The sequence below is a fragment of the Falco naumanni genome, chromosome 2, assembly GCF_017639655.2.
Source record: "Falco naumanni isolate bFalNau1 chromosome 2, bFalNau1.pat, whole genome shotgun sequence".
Lineage (NCBI taxonomy): Eukaryota > Metazoa > Chordata > Aves > Falconiformes > Falconidae > Falco > Falco naumanni.
Window position 1 is genome coordinate 32,686,320 of NC_054055.1, and position 19,488 is coordinate 32,705,807.

The 19,488-nt window shown below is 34.1% G+C and overlaps 1 protein-coding gene across 9 annotated transcripts in view; it reads right to left on the reverse strand.

The window, feature by feature from the left end:
• LRCH1 (leucine rich repeats and calponin homology domain containing 1) overlaps window positions 1-19,488 on the reverse strand; it is a 133,343-nt gene that overhangs the window by 53,675 nt on the left and 60,180 nt on the right. For all 9 annotated transcript variants that reach the window (XR_005826379.1, XR_005826377.1, XR_005826376.1 and 6 more), the window contains exons 2-7: window positions 16,349-16,493; window positions 13,202-13,328; window positions 7,078-7,183; window positions 6,469-6,605; window positions 5,251-5,378; window positions 3,223-3,307 (exon numbers count right to left, since the gene is read on the reverse strand). Coding sequence is in view for 3 of the 9 variants with exons in the window: in XM_040583910.1 (XP_040439844.1) it covers window positions 3,223-3,307; window positions 5,251-5,378; window positions 6,469-6,605; window positions 7,078-7,183; window positions 13,202-13,328; window positions 16,349-16,493 (728 nt within the window). In the remaining 6 variants the exon portion in view is untranslated. The remainder of the gene's footprint in view (window positions 1-3,222; window positions 3,308-5,250; window positions 5,379-6,468; window positions 6,606-7,077; window positions 7,184-13,201; window positions 13,329-16,348; window positions 16,494-19,488) is intronic.

Here is a 19,488-nt window from a genome sequence, read left to right on the forward strand (position 1 = left end):
CAGTTATTCCTATTTGCCAAGAATACCGTGGACTTAACACATTTTGTAGATGTGAACCACCATAAATGTTGTTCTTCATGAATAAATTGCATGTTATTAACTCTGTAAATTCACTGGCTGTATTCTTCTGCTTAAAGAAAAAAAAATTCAAAAGAATATTCGGGGACTTAATAACGCCTTAGCAAAATGATTAAGTTTTATAATGAAGTGAATTAACATCACAGTAATGTTCTTATTAGTCAATTTTTAAAATAAATGTTAAGTTTTTAAATAAATTTTATTTTTAATTGAAACAAATCAGTATCTCAGAAAATAAACAAACCACACTCCAAGTATTCTAAGCACAAAAGTCACTATTCTTCTAGATCTGAAACAATGACAATCCAACAGCTTTAAAAAAAAAAAAAAAAAAGACACGTGCACAGTATAAATTCATTCAGACTTTCAGGTTGTATCTCATGTGATATTTAAGCACTAAATTTAGTTATTCTAGATCAAAGATTCATGTTTTGTTAATTTCACAATTATAATTATAAAATATTACAGTAAAATGTTCTTATACATATTATTACAAGTTCTGAATACTAAAACAAGCAGGATTTTTTTTTTCTTACCTGAAGTAACGCTCACAGCTTTTAGGAAAACATTTTGGAGTATTGGTGTAAAAAAAGCCATGGGTCATTGAATTTGGAAACAGAAAATCATTACTTTAACAGGCTATGTCTCACTTTCACAGCTTACAGAATTCTGCAATTGATTTTCCAGGTGTTTCCTGCCAGTGTACTATGAAATAGAAACTACCCAAAACAGCCTGCAATAATACAAAAGTATTGCTCCTTCATAGCTGAAATACTGTATCTCACTTCCTCTGTCCACAGGTTTATTTTTATTCAGCTAGCCATAGCAGGCAATAGACATATAAGAATCAAAAACACCTAACATTATTCCAACACTGAATTCACAGGATGCATTCTGAAAGAATCCTCATATACTTTCTTACTGGTACTACCACATCACTGTTATAGGTAATAAAGTAGGGACCACACCTGGATCTTAACAAGTACCCTCTTGTCCTAATGAATTTTAACTTAAGGAAAAAAATAAGGCCAAAGGGATGTGGATAATGAATCAAAATGCTACACTGTTCCTAAAAGATGTACATGAGTACAATACCTGAAAGCAGAATTTGCCTTCAAGTTGCTGTGATCAATTCTACAGCAACACTACAAGATATCTTTTACTTGAAATGCCCAAGATGACAATATCTCTGAAGAACTGACCCTGTAATGATAGCACCAGCAAGCCAGATGGACATACGTGAATTGTTCATTTCATCAAGTACTCCCTCCTATGTGTACGGACCCAAAGCTAATTAGCACGCTGCTTAAACACATTAGTACTCAAACAAGTGATTCCTTTAAATTACTGTTTTGAAGTTACAGAAATGCAAAATGACATTGTAGTATTTTCTGTAAAAGAACTGAAGCTCAGCCAGCACTAGCTTTCAGACTAAACTGTAGTTTGTTTCTATACATCTGATGTATTTATAAAAACCTTCCAAAAACATGTTTTAATGATCACTTTATGACTAGTTATTTAATGTTTATCTGATGTTTGGTGTGTAGATTTCTGATTGTAATTAACAATGTGTATGAATCTATATTTGCAACATGCTAATATTTCTTCCAAAATTCTCACGTGTAACACAGGTGTTAAAGAACGCATCAGAAGGACAAGCAAGTGGTGAATTTACTACCAAATACATTTGGGACTACTGACCTTAGCATCTATTTTCTCCTTAATAGTAGAGCAGTAGTCAGGTGGGGATGGAATAAGTAAACAGTTCTCATAAAAAGCCTTTGTGCTAACAGAAATGTATTGGTTCACTATTGGTTGTCCTTAAAACATTTTTTGCAGCATTGGGATAGCTACTTTTTGATTACAGGAAAGATGATCTATTTTCCAAAGGTGTTATTTATAGCTAAAGAGGAAATTCTGGAATAACAGTTTCATTAATAAGCTAACTCAGCTTCAGGAAGTATAAGAATGGCAAAACAGTTTAGAAGTGTCTCTGAATGGACTGCATGCTCTTACAACTAGAGGGAACCATTAGAAGTCTGGCTGGAAACCACAATAATTCTGCTTCGTTTCCATCTAGCAAGAAACTTGCCCAAACACTTGGAAATCCCTGTGGGCTTTTTTTTTAAAGTGCTTTTGTATTTAAAAGACCAATCAGTGTGTAAGTAGATTCATTTTCAATCAGCTTTTTAGTAACTACAAATTCAGTATCTAAGCTTGATTCTTTACACATTTGTTTCAAAAGCAGCATAATATCTTTTCATCCAAAGAGGACAGAAACACTAAAGAATCAGTGTAAAATTAAGTAGCAAGCAGCTCATTCTTTTATTGTGACCTGAAAATTTCCCATTAGGTCAGACCACGAATCCCATTATTTGTACATTTTAGAGAGATCATCACTAAATTATATGGCAAATTATTTACTTATTTATCATCTTTTATTGTTTCACTCCAACTAGTTTTAGTGCCCTGTCCAGCTAAGCAGTGCCTCAGAAAAAAGGCCCAGGAAAGTCAGCTCTAACTGCTTAGGACAACATTAGTCTCAGAAAGCCATCTTTCTCTTCACTCAATCAGACAAAATAGTTCAGAAAAAAAATCTGAAGGCTTATTTCCAGTACTGACTAACTGCCAGAGCATGTAAATGCATTAAGAGCTGCAGAGTTTCTGAAGTTCCTACACTACAGCAGACTGGCATAACCATGACACCACAGAACACACCAGGGCTGGGCACACTGAAGTCCTGCTAATTCCTAAGAGGAAAGGGTCATCAGTTGGAGAGAAAATATATGAGAAGTCAGGCATGTAACCTGTTAGGACATTTACTTCTTTGGAAATAGCTGATGTGGATTCTGGTTTGGTCCTCATTCTCTAGATTATGTAAACTACCTAAAATCTGCATCATTGGTAGGCTGTTGACCACTTGTAAGCAAATATCTCACTGCCCTCTCCAGAAAGCGTATATAGAAAAAAAAATAATCCCAATCTCCTTTTATCTTGATTTTAGCCATTTCATAGCTAGAAATTCATGCCAAGTATGTGGTTGCACAGTTTTGATGGCTAAAAGCATATTCACATTGTTACCCAATTTAAAATAAAGTCAAAATACAGGTCCTGGAAGCTGGACACAAAATTCAGGTAACTTACCTCTGTTGCTGACAAGCGTTTATCACCATTATCGCTACCAACACCTGAATCTGAGTCCTTTTTACTTGGGTATATGTCATCAATGCTAGATGTGAAATAAACAAATAAATACATAAATAAATGAAAATCAATAAAAAGCCATCATAGTATTTACTGTTCGAATACTGTCCTCGTTTCACTTAAAGCAAAATTCAAACCAGTCTCATGGTAGAGGGTGAAAGAGCCTGGTATGATCAAAACCTACAAATGTGCAATCTGGTGACAGTAAAATAGATCAGATGGAATGGCTGGTAAACCTAAGGATTAACCACACCAACAGAAAGAATCTGCTATAAAGCTTGCTTTTGTCTGTACACTAACTAGGCAAACATGCTTAGTTACTAGCTAAGTAGCACAGTAGTCTGAAGTCATTTAGCCTTCGGATAAGCAACTAAACTACTTGAACTCAAACTGGAGTCAACTGATTTAATTGTAGCCACTGATGCATTAAAAATGAAATAGTATCTCCCTGGGGCTTGAAGTAATTAATAACACAGAAACCTCCTTTCGGTGCTTTAAAATAACTTTGAAATTTAGGTTTTTAAGAAAATTACTATAATAATGGCAACTGCTCTCTCTTCTGGTTTCATTACCTAATATGACCTCTACTTATTGTAAAGTACACTAATAGATAAAATACTCTCATCACCTATTTTTTTTTAAATATGCTTTACTATACTCTCATTTGCAATTCTTAAAGCTGTAATCCTGAGTTCAGATTGACGCAGAAATTTAAAAAATAACTTTACCAGTCTGCACATGAATAAGCTATTTGATTAATCCTAACCTTACATCATTTCTCAGTAAACACGAACGATTTTTCATAACCTGACCAGGTTATGTTTTTTCTTTAGAAGTGTGAAGTTATCCTCAAAATAAAAATTGGTAACTATCATGTGATAAAGCATTAGACTATTCATTACCGAGCAGTACTCTGTACCCTTACCCTAACCTGTATGCTCCTAGACAACAAAAACGTCATACAGGATATGACATTCCTGTTAATTTTCTTGTATACTAAAAGAACAAAACAGAAAACCAGCAGGTGTTTCCCAAATGGAAAACTTACTCTTCATCCTGGATTCTCCCCACCTTTTGGCATTTATTTGATAGAAATTCATAAAGGTGTCTTCAAACATACATAGAGGGAAACAATTTGCTTGGAACCTTATCTGGGTAACTGAAAGGGAGATTCCGTAACAGGTTGTGGTGATTTTTTTCTGGGGTGTTAAGCATCACTGTTTGTACATACATTAACACTTTGTTTTTATTGGGTACTTCTCTCCAAAACCAAGGCATTATCATACTTTCTCTGGTTGGTTATACTGTACTTCCCATTTAGCAAAGAAGGAGCTGGCTAGAAGCTGGTTTTCAATTAGCTGCGGAGATTCTGATAGAAAGGAGTTGCTTTGTATTTAGTTCCTGCTCTTACACCACAATACAAGATTACATTTGCTAGATGTTTGATGCAAGACATTAAAGATTTTGTCATTTATTTTGCTAACAAATTAGTACATATCACTTTAAAAGGGTCTCAGCACTCATGCTGTTTCCTTTGCTGGATGGAGAAGCCTCTGGATGAGTAAGAAAAGCTTAAAAAAAGCTATGTGAGACATGTGTAATAACATATAAATCACAAAACAACACAAGAAATGAAAATTTATTTAATATGTTAATAGATTTACAAGAGAGTTCCAACACCTAATGATACTACCATCTGAATTATTCTCCATATATTCCAACATTCTACTAATAAGAGGCTAGATCTAAACTGAGGTTCACTTCTAAGCTTTTTCCTAATGTGCTGCTAACTTTAATCAGAACTGATTGTTAAAAATATTTTGTTCTAAATTCTCATAAGGATTTCATTGGAATAAAATATATTAAATAAAACAAAGCTCTGTTCAAGAAAGCATATTCTAAACAGCATCTAAACAAACAAAACTCTGGAAGCTAAAGATACAAATATATTTATATTTTCATACATACCTCTCCTCCACAGGTTGTGGCAAATGCTGTTGTTCTATGGCATTAAGATACAGTGAGTCTGCTGTTTTAATCTGACAGGCCTGTACAGTCAGGTATTTGAATATATGCACCTTACCCTTTGTACAAATCTGTTAAATAAGAAAAATAAGTTAGGTTTATAACTAGAATGAAAGAAATAATTTATTTCAAAAACAGATTTTATTCTTTTTTTTTAAATTACTAAGAAGTACTTCAATTAATCAATTATTTCTACCTAAAAAAATCCAAATGAGGTTTTCACTCAAAGAATTACAATAAAATTTATCATATAGCCTACTATTAATCATAAATTGAATAATTATTTTCCAAAATTAGACAATAATGACATATAATTTATCAGCACAACCTTTATACTCTTAGTCAATTGTTTTTACTAGTGTCCAAGCATCTTTATTGCACATTTCACATGCATTTTAGAATTTTTTTCTTTAACTGCACACTTCTAGCTCAAGTGCTTGCTGAGACTTGCACCGTATTTTTTGAGTTTAGGAGCAGCATCACCATTGGTTATGAAACGCATTTCTCCAACGTAATACAAACTAAGTATTTCAACAGTTGTTGATCTAGAACAGTTGTAGCTTTCAGAGATTTACTTTGAAATTTGTGTCCAGAAAGGCAACAATGTAGTTGTCCTTAAGCAGCAAGCACAGGTTCCATACATTTGTATCATCATTTCTCAGCATGGCCTACAGTTCAGGACAGGAGTTTGATTTGTTTGCATATCACAATCTATAGATTTACATTATAAAGTAAAATAAATTTCACATGGCTTTTGTTCTAGACCATCTGCATATTTTTAAGTTAATAATAAATCACTGTAGAACCTTCTAGAACTGGGTTCTTATTAACAGAGAAAATTTATCCAGGAAGTTTCTCCCCTCTCTTTTTCAAAATTATATATATATTCCAACATTAAGTTTCATATGCAGATAGGAAAGACAAAAATAGACAGGCAGCTAATAGAATGGAAATCTTCTAGACTTACGTTGGTTCAAGTGGTGCACAGACTCATACACAGAACATAAGGTATTTTCTATGCCTTATTTATATATCAATAACTAATGTCTGTGATAACTGTATTTCAGAAGCCTGCAGTTGCAGAAGATGACATTTTATAGGCTATAACTTGTTATCATCTACCCAATATTAAGGCACAATTTAAACATAGATTTTACTTACTTGTGCTGGTGGAGACTGCAAAGGATTATTCTCAAGCAGCAATACTTGTAACTGCACCATCTTTCTAAAACAAATTGGAATCACAAGCACTTTATTGCAGGAAAAGTCGAACTTTACCAAGGGAAGCTGTACTAGTTCTAGAAGTAACAAAAAAGAGAGAAAGTGTTTTATCTCTTTATTTTATTTTGCCATAAAAGAATAAAATATTTCTGAAGAAACCTTCTTTTGCTTTCAGGAAAAATACTCAGGCAGGTGTAAGAGCAACATTTATTCCATACTGGGAAGTTAAAAGAGTGTTGTTGTTATAGAAGTGACATTAAATTTTAAAATAAATACATGGAAATAATTTTTTTCCCCTGAAACTCAGCTGACAGTTCCCATACTATTCACAGGTAAATACCTGTGCAAATTAAAAGATGTCTAGAATTATAAAGATAATTAATTTAAAAACCCTCACACTTATTTAATGAGTACCACTGAAGATTATATTCTGCAAACTCAAAAGGAATAAATTTAAACATGAAGTAATTGCTACTTTTTAATCTTGTTTACTTACATGATTGAAAAAAAATGTTCAAAATGCTAATAAAAAGAGCTGACTGTTTTTACCTTGGGGTAAAACTTCGAGGTAATTTCTTCTAACATTCAATTCTTTTAAAGATTTCAGCTGGCCTATCTGCTGCGGCAAAGCTGTGATTTCATTACAGCTGACATCCTACAGCAAAATAGTAATAATACAAATAAGGAACTTTTGGCTCCTAAGTGTTAAATAATACAGATGTGAAATTGCAGCTAATTTGCTATTAGTGTTGTAACATTTTATTAACCTGAAAACACGCAAAGATTTATGTCCTGTCTTCACAATGCAAAACTAGATAAACGAAAAAATGTTTACACATTAAAGCACAGCGTGAACTCTTATTTGGAGAACAAGTTTATTTTGAAAGTTAATTTAATTTTCATAGAAACATTCAAATAAATCCATTTGCTTAAGTTGTTCTACTTTTTTGTTCTTAACTTTTCTTCATATGAAGAACTCAGTACAATGTTTATATAACTAAATATGTTTGGATGAAAAGTGTGGACCTGATTTTTTTAAAAGGGTTCTTGTTCTTCTGGAGGGAATCCTTAAGCAAAATTGGAAGGGGGGAAAAAAAAAAAAAGACAGAGGAAGCAGCAACAGAATTCTGTAATGATGCCCAGGAAAGACATATATTTGATTATCCCATCATGTAGTAGGCCATAACAAAATAGAACAGGTCTTGGTTTAGTATTATAAAAATATTCAACATATTATTGTAAAAAGTACTTCTTAACTGCCTTGACAGGTCCTAAGCAGGTCTGATATTGATGACTAAATACAACTGGTTTAATAATATGGATGAAATTGGAACCCATCCTCATTTCAGCACTCCTAAAAGAGCAACTGCTGTAATGCTGAGTTGAAAGTACAGGGTCTGGCTATACTGAGCATAATTTCAAGCACATAGTTTATATACAGTAATATTAGTGTAATAAATATTACCCTTTAAACACTATTGCTAACAAACTGCTACAAATACGTACTAAAGATCAGCTTCTTGGATTGTCAGTCTAAAATGAGAGAGTTTTCACATACTTGCTATCATTTTTGTTGCCAAGCAATCTATAATTAATGTGAAATCAAAAGCATGTTGAAACCTCTGCTTACATCCCAGAAAACCTGTAAATTTGAATCAAGTCCCAATTATGCTTCCATTCCTGCATTAAAAAAACGTTAAAGTATTTCAGAGTATGAAAGCTAAGTGGGGTAATACCAAATTTTCCTGAATAGCCAACAGAATACTTACAGGATACTCACTCCTATTCTTTAGATTGTTTGAAATTGATTCATAGTGTATCTGGGAGCTCTTAGACTACAAAATTTCTAGAAATCAGTCAGATTTCCAAGTCATCTCTTTGAAGACAGTTGATTTAATACTGATCAAAAGCATTACATTAACTCTTCATCTTCAAGTCTAAAAACTAGTTAACAAAAAATAATAGTAAAAGCAAAATGTGATCTGGCAATGCTGTTTGCTGTATCAGACAATTTTCTTCATGTAACAGAATCTCACTGCTGCCAAAGCTTTTTTCCCTTACCAAAATACAGTCAGGAAATCATTCTAGCTTTTAGACAAGGAAATTAAAAACCCCAGTTAATGAGTGCATCTCTTGGCCAAGTTGCCACAAAGTATGGTTAATTGCACTGTTCCCAGGTAATTTATTTTTAAAGCTTTACTGTCCTATTTTTAATTTACAGGCTTTACACAACTTCTTAATTAGATACTCAATTTTTAGAGCACAGAATTTAAATTTAATGTCACCTTGTGGCAGAGAAACTCTAGACCAAGTGCACTTATGCACACACATCAGAAGTAGTCAGGGAAAGAGAGAGAATTTTAAGGGAAGTGACAGGGATGGAGGGGGAGGCAGGGGGAAGGCTGGCAGTGTGTAGCCTCAAAAACACAAGTCCACTTACAACCTTCCAAAACATCCTCCATAAAACTGATGTGTTATGACAGCACATCAGCATTCACAAGATCTCTAGAGACAGTAGTATCCTTTATCCTACTAAACACTGCTGTCCAACTTTTTTTTTATTACTTTGTTTGAATAGCCATGAAAAACAAAGACCTGTAACATTATTTCTAGTTATGCTCGTGACTATTATTAGACTTCATGAGCATGTATGTGACAGAGACAATGTTTATCTTCCCCATGACTTTGCAGTAATGGAAGCAATACTATCAAAGTCAAATGCCTATAGTTTTCCAGCTAAGATTTTTTTAAAGGAACTATGCAACCAGCAGTTTGGAACTTCATGGACATCTGCAGCCAATTGAAGTGCAAATACCTACTCAAGTTCCAAGGGGCTAAAGTTTGCTGAAGGTCAGACTTCTTGCATTAATTCTATTTTGCTCTCATTGGTTATGCCATATCCTGCCATGACAACACAATTTCTCAAGATTAGAGAAATGCAATTTAACATTAATTTTTGTGTCATGAAACTCAATGCTGTGAAAAAAATTTAAAATTATCAACAATTTTCTTTTGTTTACGGTAAATGTTATTGGTTTAAGACCATTTAAACTTCATAATATAAACAGAAAAATAAATACGGTACTACAGTTCCATATTAACATATTTATTCACACACACACTGTTTACCCAAACCATCCAAATTGAGGTAAACTTCCTCTTTACATCTACTTTAGAACTTGGGACTCCTGACTGAGCTATTATTCCTAAAAAGCACATTGATTCCGTCAGATCTTGTAACATAAAAACCATACTGAATGGTAAAAAGAAGTTACACAGTGCATGAGCACATGAATCCATTTAGGCAAAGCAGGCAGCAGGTCCCACTTGGTCAGGCTGCTGGCCCAGGTTAGATGAACGAGGTGAAGAACATAAATCCCAGCTGAGAGATTTAAAGGCTTTGAACATGAGACAGAAGCATCCCAGAGATGCAGAAGGCTGTTACCTGAAGAAGGCAGAAGTGCAATACTGCCTGATAGGGTGGAGAACAGAATTTTACTGTAGGTCTGATAGTTTGGGGTACAATTACTGAGACATCTCTGCCTAATTACTTTTCTTTGATGGAAATTAAGTTTTAGTTTGTCTTCACACCAGTTTTGCATTCATCCTTCTGGCTGACAGTAGAGGTGTGACTGAGTTACGCAGCTGCAAATAAAAGTAAGTTTCCCAACCAAATTTTCCAAGTAATTGTAATACATTCTGCAGGGAGAAGAATTAATATGTTATTTCAATGCTTGCAAGATAGCTGTCCGATCTATATAACCCAGAACTCTAAAATTTAAAAGAATACCTGAATATTTACTGTATGTAAAATCCAAGTCATTCTATGCAACAAGTGTTCAATTTATATAAATATATACACATGATCGAAAAATAACTGCCTACCACATTTTGGAGGAGAGAGAGGGAAAATAAGAGTTAGTTGTAAAGATTGGACCTAATTTGCAGCATACTACGCTTGTATCATGTGACTAAAGAGGTAAAATTTGTTTCAAAGATAACAAAATAAATAATCCATTTGCTATGTACACACAGATTTTACTGCATGCAGCCTATGAAACACTTTGGGAACATGAGGGTGCTTGGCAAAGTCCTGGTAATACAAAAACGGCATGCAGCCAGGTGGCATCTGTCACCTCTCAGGATCAATCCCCTAGGCCAGCTCAGCGCCAGCACTGCATATGTACCAAAACGTGAGCATGCCCTGGAAGAGGGCTGGGTGGTGGTGCTGCTTGGAGGCTGCATGCTGTTCACCCTGGCATTGCTCTCACACAGCTGAATGTTTTGTGTAACAACTGCAGTATGATGATCTTTTTTGTTTTCTTTTTACTCATTTTAGAACAATGATCACCTTATTATCTAAGCTGCATCATACTACATATGCCAATACAGATCCTGGCTCTCAATCCTACCACTATGTACTTCTCCCAATACATGACAGTTTAGTCATTTCCAGCAAAATGATGTAACTAATTTCACTGGAAATGTACCAAACAATCATGGTGGCAAGCAAATTAAGTAATCAGGTCATCTGAACAAACCATGCCCAATTTAACAAAAATTTATTACTCACTTCCCCTCCACCCGGTTCTAATCACAAAGAACTAACATCAGACCTTCTTCAGATTTCAGAATTCTTCTCAGCTACCGAAGCGACATGCTACTATAGCCTCTCATTTGTAATCTTTTTAGAGTAGGAATTGTTGTGTTCTTCATGACAAAGGAGTAACACTGAAATTATACTTTAACTGGAAAGCAATATGAAAATCCAGTATTGCAGAAGTTACTCTAAACATGATTTGTTTTAAAAAAAACAATCTATCCCTACCTTCTTTGAGTATAATGTACATTTGATTTTCAAGCTTTTAACTTTTCAAAATTCTAAAATACAGATAATGGTTACTATTAAACTATATACAAACTCCTAACAACAAATGAAACTCCCCCAGCATCAGCAATGCTAGTTCACCTTACTGGCTGGGTCCAAACTTGAAAATAGAGGGAAATTAGAAAGTACTTCAGCAGCTATTTCCTGAAATTATCATCACAGGCATCAGTTAATACAACTAAAACAGGTGAATCTAACCAGACAGAATCAGGCTAAGTCTATCAATTATTTCACAAGTCCCTCACCACTAAGCTAGGCTACATTTAAGCTAGAAACAATCAAGACCTAACAGGTTCCAGTCGTTGTTTATTGTCTATTCAGTCATCCTATCCCCTAAATTAGGATGTATTTAATACTGTTCAACTTTATATATAAAACTGAAAACGTCATATTTTACTGAATTTACTTTAAGCACAACAGAAACAATGCTATAGCCTAACTTTTTTTTTTGAAGGTTAATTAACTCAAAATATTTAGATAATCTAATTAAACCCATCACACAAAAAAATTAAAATATTTGGTAAGATAAACCAATAATGCTCACCAAACAAAACAAACTTGGTAGTCTTTAGCTCAGGTAAAGCCCAGAAGGGAAAGGTAACTACCCCTGCCATCTTCATCAACAGCCAGATCATTGTAATAAATAATAGAAGCCTGATATCACAGGATGCTGTATAAAAAGAATACCAGAAGGAAAAAGGTCCTACAACTGCCACTTCACATATGAAGAATGTGTAGCGGGACTGAGGCCTAAAAGAAGGTCAGTTCAGTTTCTATAACATAACTTAGTAGAAAACCTACTGTTATAAAAACGATGATATAATAAGCAGGCACTTTCAGGTACCAAAAAGTTGTGCAAGATAAATGCTGTCAATGGAGAATAACAGCAGCTGGAAGAAAATTCAAATATCATTATTTACTATGCATAAATTGCAATGTCAGAATGTAGTTTATTTGTCAATTTGTATCTTAAGAGGTCAAGGTGAACAGAAATAACCAGAAGACATAACACATATGCCATAGAGAATTCAGAGTCTCAGCCTACAATATAACAAAAGAGGAAGATAAAAGAGGAGAAAGAGAAATGTTCCTTGAGATATATATTTCCCACACATAAACTTTGAAAAAAATGTGCAAATAAATTAATTTTAAGTTATGGTACCCAATAATGTTTGCCTTTTCAGATTCTCATTTACTAGACTATATTCTATGTGATCTACTGCTTGCAGAAATGATGGTGTGGACAGCTTTGAAAACAAGAGGAATATATTAATGTTGTAAATCTGTTTAGATGGGCGTTCTATGAAAGAAAGGTTGAATGACAAAAATAGTGAAATAAAATGAAAATGTACTGATAAGACCAGTATCGCTAGTGGAATGCAATATGATAAGCAGATAGTAATAACAGAAAGAAAGGAAGCAGAATGGGAGGGTGCTACAGAGCTGGATACAGCTTTGCAGAGCCTATGCCAGACCTATGAACCCCGTACAGCAAAACAGGGAGCCAGTGTGGACAGTGTAAAACTGGTAAAAATGATGACCTTAGAAGCTGAGTTTTGAATGAACCAAGGGCAGTGATATTGTTTTGAAGGGTCCTGAAGAACACAAAAGAAACTATTATTGTGTTACTACCCAACACACTTAAAAAAATAACTTTTGAACTTCTCAAGCCTGCATTATAGTATTAGGTGTTTGTTCAAATATATTTGCAAAGTGAATTTTACTATTTCTAGTTAAATACAAAGGAAGTAAAAATAAAAAAATAAAGAAAGATCAGTAACATACCAGTTCCATTAACTGTTTTAGCTGACCTATCTCTTCTGGAAGGGAACCTAGCTTATTGTTACTTGCAATTAAGACTTTTAGAGGAAGACCACACAGGCAAGCTGGCAAAGAAGAAAGCTGATTTCGACTGCAACAAAACAAAACAAAAAAGCCATCCATTAAAACCACCAGTGACATTCTACTGTATACTCACATGAAGTCCGAGAGTTGTAAAATTCCTTCATTTTCATCAGTCAGATTTTATGCAAATAAAATGTAAATTTTCAAATAGCAATCACTAAGAAAACACTTGCATATAAAAAATATCTGCATTGCTGACTAAACAGTATTGTGGAATTTACCACTCTGGAAAAAATGCATTATATCAGTTTAATAATATCTGGTTACAAGTCTGATTGTCACCTAGAACAGCTGTTTCCCTTCCTAATGAATACAGGAAAGCCAAGTGAGACAGTATTTTGCAAGGATTTAAACATTCCTATGGTTTTATGTGGCACTATAGTGGATGCCTTTTATTCCAACTAAAAGATAAATACATAAATTACAAACGAAATGGTTATTTTCTCAATTCCTTTAAAACACACTTATGGTTGAAAATTACTTGTATGAGTCTATGATGTTAACTCAGGTAAATACAGCAAAAAATCCTGGGACTATCAATGGTTCATTTCTTTCCAACACTCATATTGAGCCATTTCATCTCGGGATCTTACTTTATCCTTTAAAAATTATTTTATCAATTATAAGTGACTGACATGCCATTTTATTCTTCACACCACATTTCTGAAAGAAAAAATAAGTGGGCAGAAGATTTTCATGAAGAAGACTTGCAAGGATAAGCAAAATTTGGTATAAAACTCTCAAAAGAGATTTAGGTTCTCATTCCAGTAGTAATTACTTCGGAAGCTAGAATTTAAAGATGACAAATGCCATGACCCCTTGTAATCTCAAGATGATTAAAAATATTAATTTCTTGTGATTTGTGGATCAATTCCCAGAAGAAACTTCAAGCACAACAGAATAACAGTTCAACTACTGTCTTTCCTAGAATATTTGAATGTTTTTTTAAATACAACTTTTCTTTATTGTAGTTATTAATCTGTAGGAAAACAATGAACAGTAACTTAAAGTAACACCCCAGTAAGAACCATTTTAGTTAGCTCCTGCATGACTGTTAGTGTTCCAGAGAACGAGTATGCATAACTGAACTCTGAAAACAGATGACAAAAATTGTCCTATGTAATTTCAGTAACAGTCGCAGCATTGAATTCAAACAAAAGGAAACAAAAATTCAAATTCCACAAATCTCAAAGCATTTCTTCTTCAACTGCCCATCCAGTGGTCTGCTACAAAGCTGCGTACAAGATGTATATTCATCCTCCACACAACAGTTTCAAAACAGTTTATAGAGCAAACCATCATAATATAGAGACAGACAAATGAGAAATCCAACTACTAATCAAAGTAGTAAAAAAAAAAAAGAAACAATGCTTATTGTGGAGTCAGGATTCTCAATTCTAGAGTCTTTACAGAATCAAGTCACAACTTATTAAAAAAATAAGTAGAAATAACTTTTTAATAATTATAAATAAATTGAGGAAGCCTAGAATGTAAAAAAGTTACACTATGCAGCAGATCAGACACACCAAAAAAAAGTAAAAATCATTTTTAAGTTCTACAGAACTCAGAAGCAACCCACTAAGAGACAAAGAACAACACATAACCAGGGTGAGTAATAGAACATCATTAGTTTAAAAGGAACATCTTTAAATGAAACATGAACAGTATCCACCAAGGCCCAAACACTAAGTGTACCTCTTGGCATCACTTACTGATGTTATATAACATATGGGCTCTAACAGGCAGAAAAATATGGATTCTAAATTTGTAATATTTTTCTTGCCAAGCAGCAATATTTTTAGAAAGTCAAGGATATACTTCCTTTTTCTACAGACTGCTTATTGTGTTCAACTAACATGGTGGAAGGGCACATCCAAGTGAAACGTAGATTTTAAACTGAGGAAAATTATCTTACATAAAACATGAAAAGTTTCCTTTTATTTTGCCTAATTTACTGTGATACGTGATATTAACTCTGTAGTTATTCTGGTTTTGTGATGATTCACACAAATTCCGCCACTAAATTGAAGTCTAATTCACCAGTTCACTATATTGAGTTATAACTGGGTTCATTCCAATTCCTAAATTTACTAATATGTTTTATGTAAACTTAATAATTTAATACAGTCTTAGTTTATATATATATATATATATATATATAACAGAATTTCAATATACCAAGTCATATCCTTTATATGTATGCAGAAACTCAGGACACACTATTCTGTTTCAATTTTTAGAGCCAAAATTAGTGCTCCACAGCTGCCAAAACTACAGTACAGTAACAACACAGGAAGGCTTGAGAAATACCGCAGTGTTTACAAAACTGATGATCAGGCCTTCATACCTTAAATCTCAAAGCCCGAGAGCCACTTTGCCCCCTCTCAAACTTCATTCTTGCAAAGATCTTCACTACTACAGTTTTTACATACTCAACTACAAAGGAACCTCCACACCTTGTCCCAACTGAAAAAGCTGACATGCCCTCTCTCAAAAGCAAATATTCATTCACCTGCACTTTAACCAGCAGCAATTCTCTATGCCAACTAGTATTCACACACACTTTTCATTGAAAAGAGACAATTAAATAATTCTTTGCCACTTCCTCCTAAAAAAGGCAGTAACTATACTTTTGCATAATAAAAGGATACTAATGATAAAGCATTACATTTTAATTCTTCATTCCCCATGAAAAAACATGAATCCTCTGTCTTTGCCCCTCCATCTTTTTAACCACAAAAAGTATGTCAAGTTTCACAAAATTCACCATCAGAAGGGAATTAAAAGAATCCAACTCTGCTGATGTGATTAGCATTATGAATTTCTTCTGAATAGAAGCATAAGAGAAAGAAAGGGGCCTTTATGACACCTTCATACAGAGCTGGATCTACAGCCAATGAGTTTTTGCATTACTGTTTCCAATAAAATGAAAAGTGTACTCTGTTATTCCAGAAACACATAAAGTGCAGACAAAAAAGCTTTACACATTTGCAAATAAACACAAAGATGTGGCAAAGTTAAACTTACCTCAAATTTAAGTAAGTTAGCATTTGCAAGTTTACTATGGCATCTGGTATAATTTTAATACAATTGTGGTATAGATTTAGTGTTTCCAGTGACACAAAATGGCACAACTCCGTAGGAACTTCAGTTAATCTATTCTTGGATAAATCTGAGAAGAAAAAAAGAGAAGGTACATTTTTGAGCCACCAGAAAGATACACTTCTTTATTAAAATAAATTAATAAATCTAATCCTACAGTAAGACAGCAAATTAAGCCTGTGTTTTTATTATGCAAAATAAAACTAGTGCTAACTTTTACAATCTTGAAATGGAATAGATTGCATATAAAAGAGCAAACATTCAATTAAAATTTATTCAGTTTAATAAAAAGTAATTATTTGCAGGACACAATATGCTGAGGAAATACTTGCCAACAGAACCAAGTGTAGATTCCAAAGTTCATATAATATACCCAAAGATCTAGCCAATACACATCTAGACATCTGCAAATAACAATAGCATTTACAGAAATACAAACAAGGATTATATCTTTAATTTCTTTAAATAATAATACAATAGAAAAGTTCTTTGGATAACTCTTCAAACTGACCTGTATGTCCTACACCTTAATCAATTATAAAAGAATGGTACCTATAATAATGGTGAAGACCTTCAGGAATGGATTTGATATAAGTGCATACAAGACAACAATGATGGATTCCAATTCCCTAAGTGAGTGCTTCTATTCATAGAACAACTTTTGATTTTTGACCAGTTATTCATTCCTTCTTATTAAGCACAGAGACACAAACAAAAACCAGTAGAAAGAAACGTTAATGAGCTTTGTTCCATAACAACCACAATACCAAAAATGAGGTATCATAATACTGATGTGAGCTTGAGTCATAAAATAATAATGTGTGCCAGTGTTCAACTGAACTAATCAGGTTCAATGAAATGATTAAAACAGTGTTGCAGAACAAACACCTATTATTATCAAAACCCACACAAATGCCGCCTACCCATACCACCAGACAGATAACCTGACCTGAAGAATGGTCGCTTCTTTTAAGGTGGAGTAACAGGAATAGGCAAAAAGTGAAATGTCTGATGGGAAGGATACAAGGCACTTAATAATCTCGTCACTTCTTCACTGCTGCTATTTTAAGCCTCCTCCCTGACCCTTCAAAGAATATTTTGAAGCTTACTTTTTTAAACTACATAAAGGAAAAAGCAGCCAAAGTATAGCAGATACATTTCCAGAGTGCCAATGATCTGACTCCTCTCTTTAGGGCCTTAAAGAAATATTTGCTTTTGTGAACAAACAGGCAGAAGCCAGAAGGTCTTTTTAACTTCCTTTGCAGTTCCAGCCTTGTCAGTTTGCTGCACAGAGGCACAGCTTGAGTTGAAAATTATCATCAGTAGTTCATCATTTTTATTTTTGTTCCTGTCTCCTGCAATGTGAGCTGAAATTCAGTGTACTCCATTCCCCTTGTCAGTTTCCAGTTTGCTTCACCCCATTGCTTCCAGCAAGAAGCTGGTTTCATTATTCCATCCTCGACCAAGACAACGGCAACGGCCTGCAAATGCATTAAGTGAGAGCAGCCCTGCTGACCCAAATTGGCAGCATGGTTGAATTGAGCACCTCAGCTGAAATTATTCACTTCTAAGTTACTAATAACAGCAATATTTCAACTGCTTTGCTTTCTCTTACCAGGCTTTGATGGCAGTTAGATGCAGCATTACCCCAGCTTCTCCTTTCCTTTACTTCTGCCATCAAACTAAAGCATTCCCTACTTCAGTGAATGTTACTACTGTTTCAAAGGGAGAGAAAGTTCTTCAGTGTTCCTCTAATTTAGTGCTTTAATCTTCTACTGTTTTCTGTTTATCATGAGAGCACTTATTTACTAACATGACAAAAAAAAAATACCCCTGCTTCCCTCTCCTGCTGCCTTCCCAGCTATGTTTATTATCAGCTATTAACAGAGGACTGCCACGCTATAACTTTTGAATCATGTAGAGGATTTTCATATTTTACAATTTGATTGCAAAGAACTTCCCTTTTTTAAACCACACTTTTCTGCAGTGACATCGCCACATGCATACCACTCGTTTCCCTGTTTAAAGCAGAAGGAATAGCAAGATCCAGAGTGAATTGAACTTCAGGCCTAGGCTGAAGACAACCTACATGGCACTGCATGGTACACAGAAAGTGACACCTCATCCTTCATCTGATCCTTGTCAAATGATACACAGATCAAAAACTGGGAAGACAAAAATGTTACATGTTCTCAAGCTATTAAAACTGCAGCCTGCTGTCTTAACTCCATCTTCATGCCTCTTCTTATTTACCTTCGCATCGAATAAAAGGGACTGTTGCCACAACATTTGACTTACCCTTGAAAAATTCTAGTACCTCAAAAAAGTGGAACAGCAACCAGATTGACCCTGCTCCTATAACAGACATTACTATGACTGTAAAATGCCTTTTTATTTTTTTTTTAATTACTATCCTTTGTTTTCAAGGGCTTTGTTAATCTGAAGAAGGACAAAACAGCCACAAATGATAACAGACAGATTCCTTCCTGTCATCCTCAGGATCATAGGTTATAGGACACCCTACATACACAACAAAGGAAGTCAATTATTTGTTATTATCTAGTTATCACAGTGTAAGATCATTTCAACACTTTTATCTATTGTTGCTTCCTAAATAATAATAAATCTAATCACAGCATGAGAAATAAAAACTATACGTTGTATTTAATAGCATTGTAACATAACTTAACAGAAAAAGCAGAAGCTTGTTACTATAATTTACTGATAAGAGGTACCTTTAATACCAAACCTGAACGTATTTGAGATTGAGAAACAGTATTGGAATGGAATCTGACATACAGAATGTTCATCATATTTTTTAACTATAGCAATATTTTTTGCCAAAAAACAGCCTTCCCTTCAAATGGAAGCAAAAGAAGAAAAGAGATTGAATAAAAACAATCCTAGAATGAATGTGAGCCTCTGAACATGATGCAGTGTGAAAAAAGCCTAGCAGCTTTCAGATGTCTCTGGAAATTCCATACAGAAAAGTGCATGTCTTCAGAAATGAAAACAGCCTGCCTAACAATTTTGTATTGCACCCTAAAAGAATAAACATGTACAGA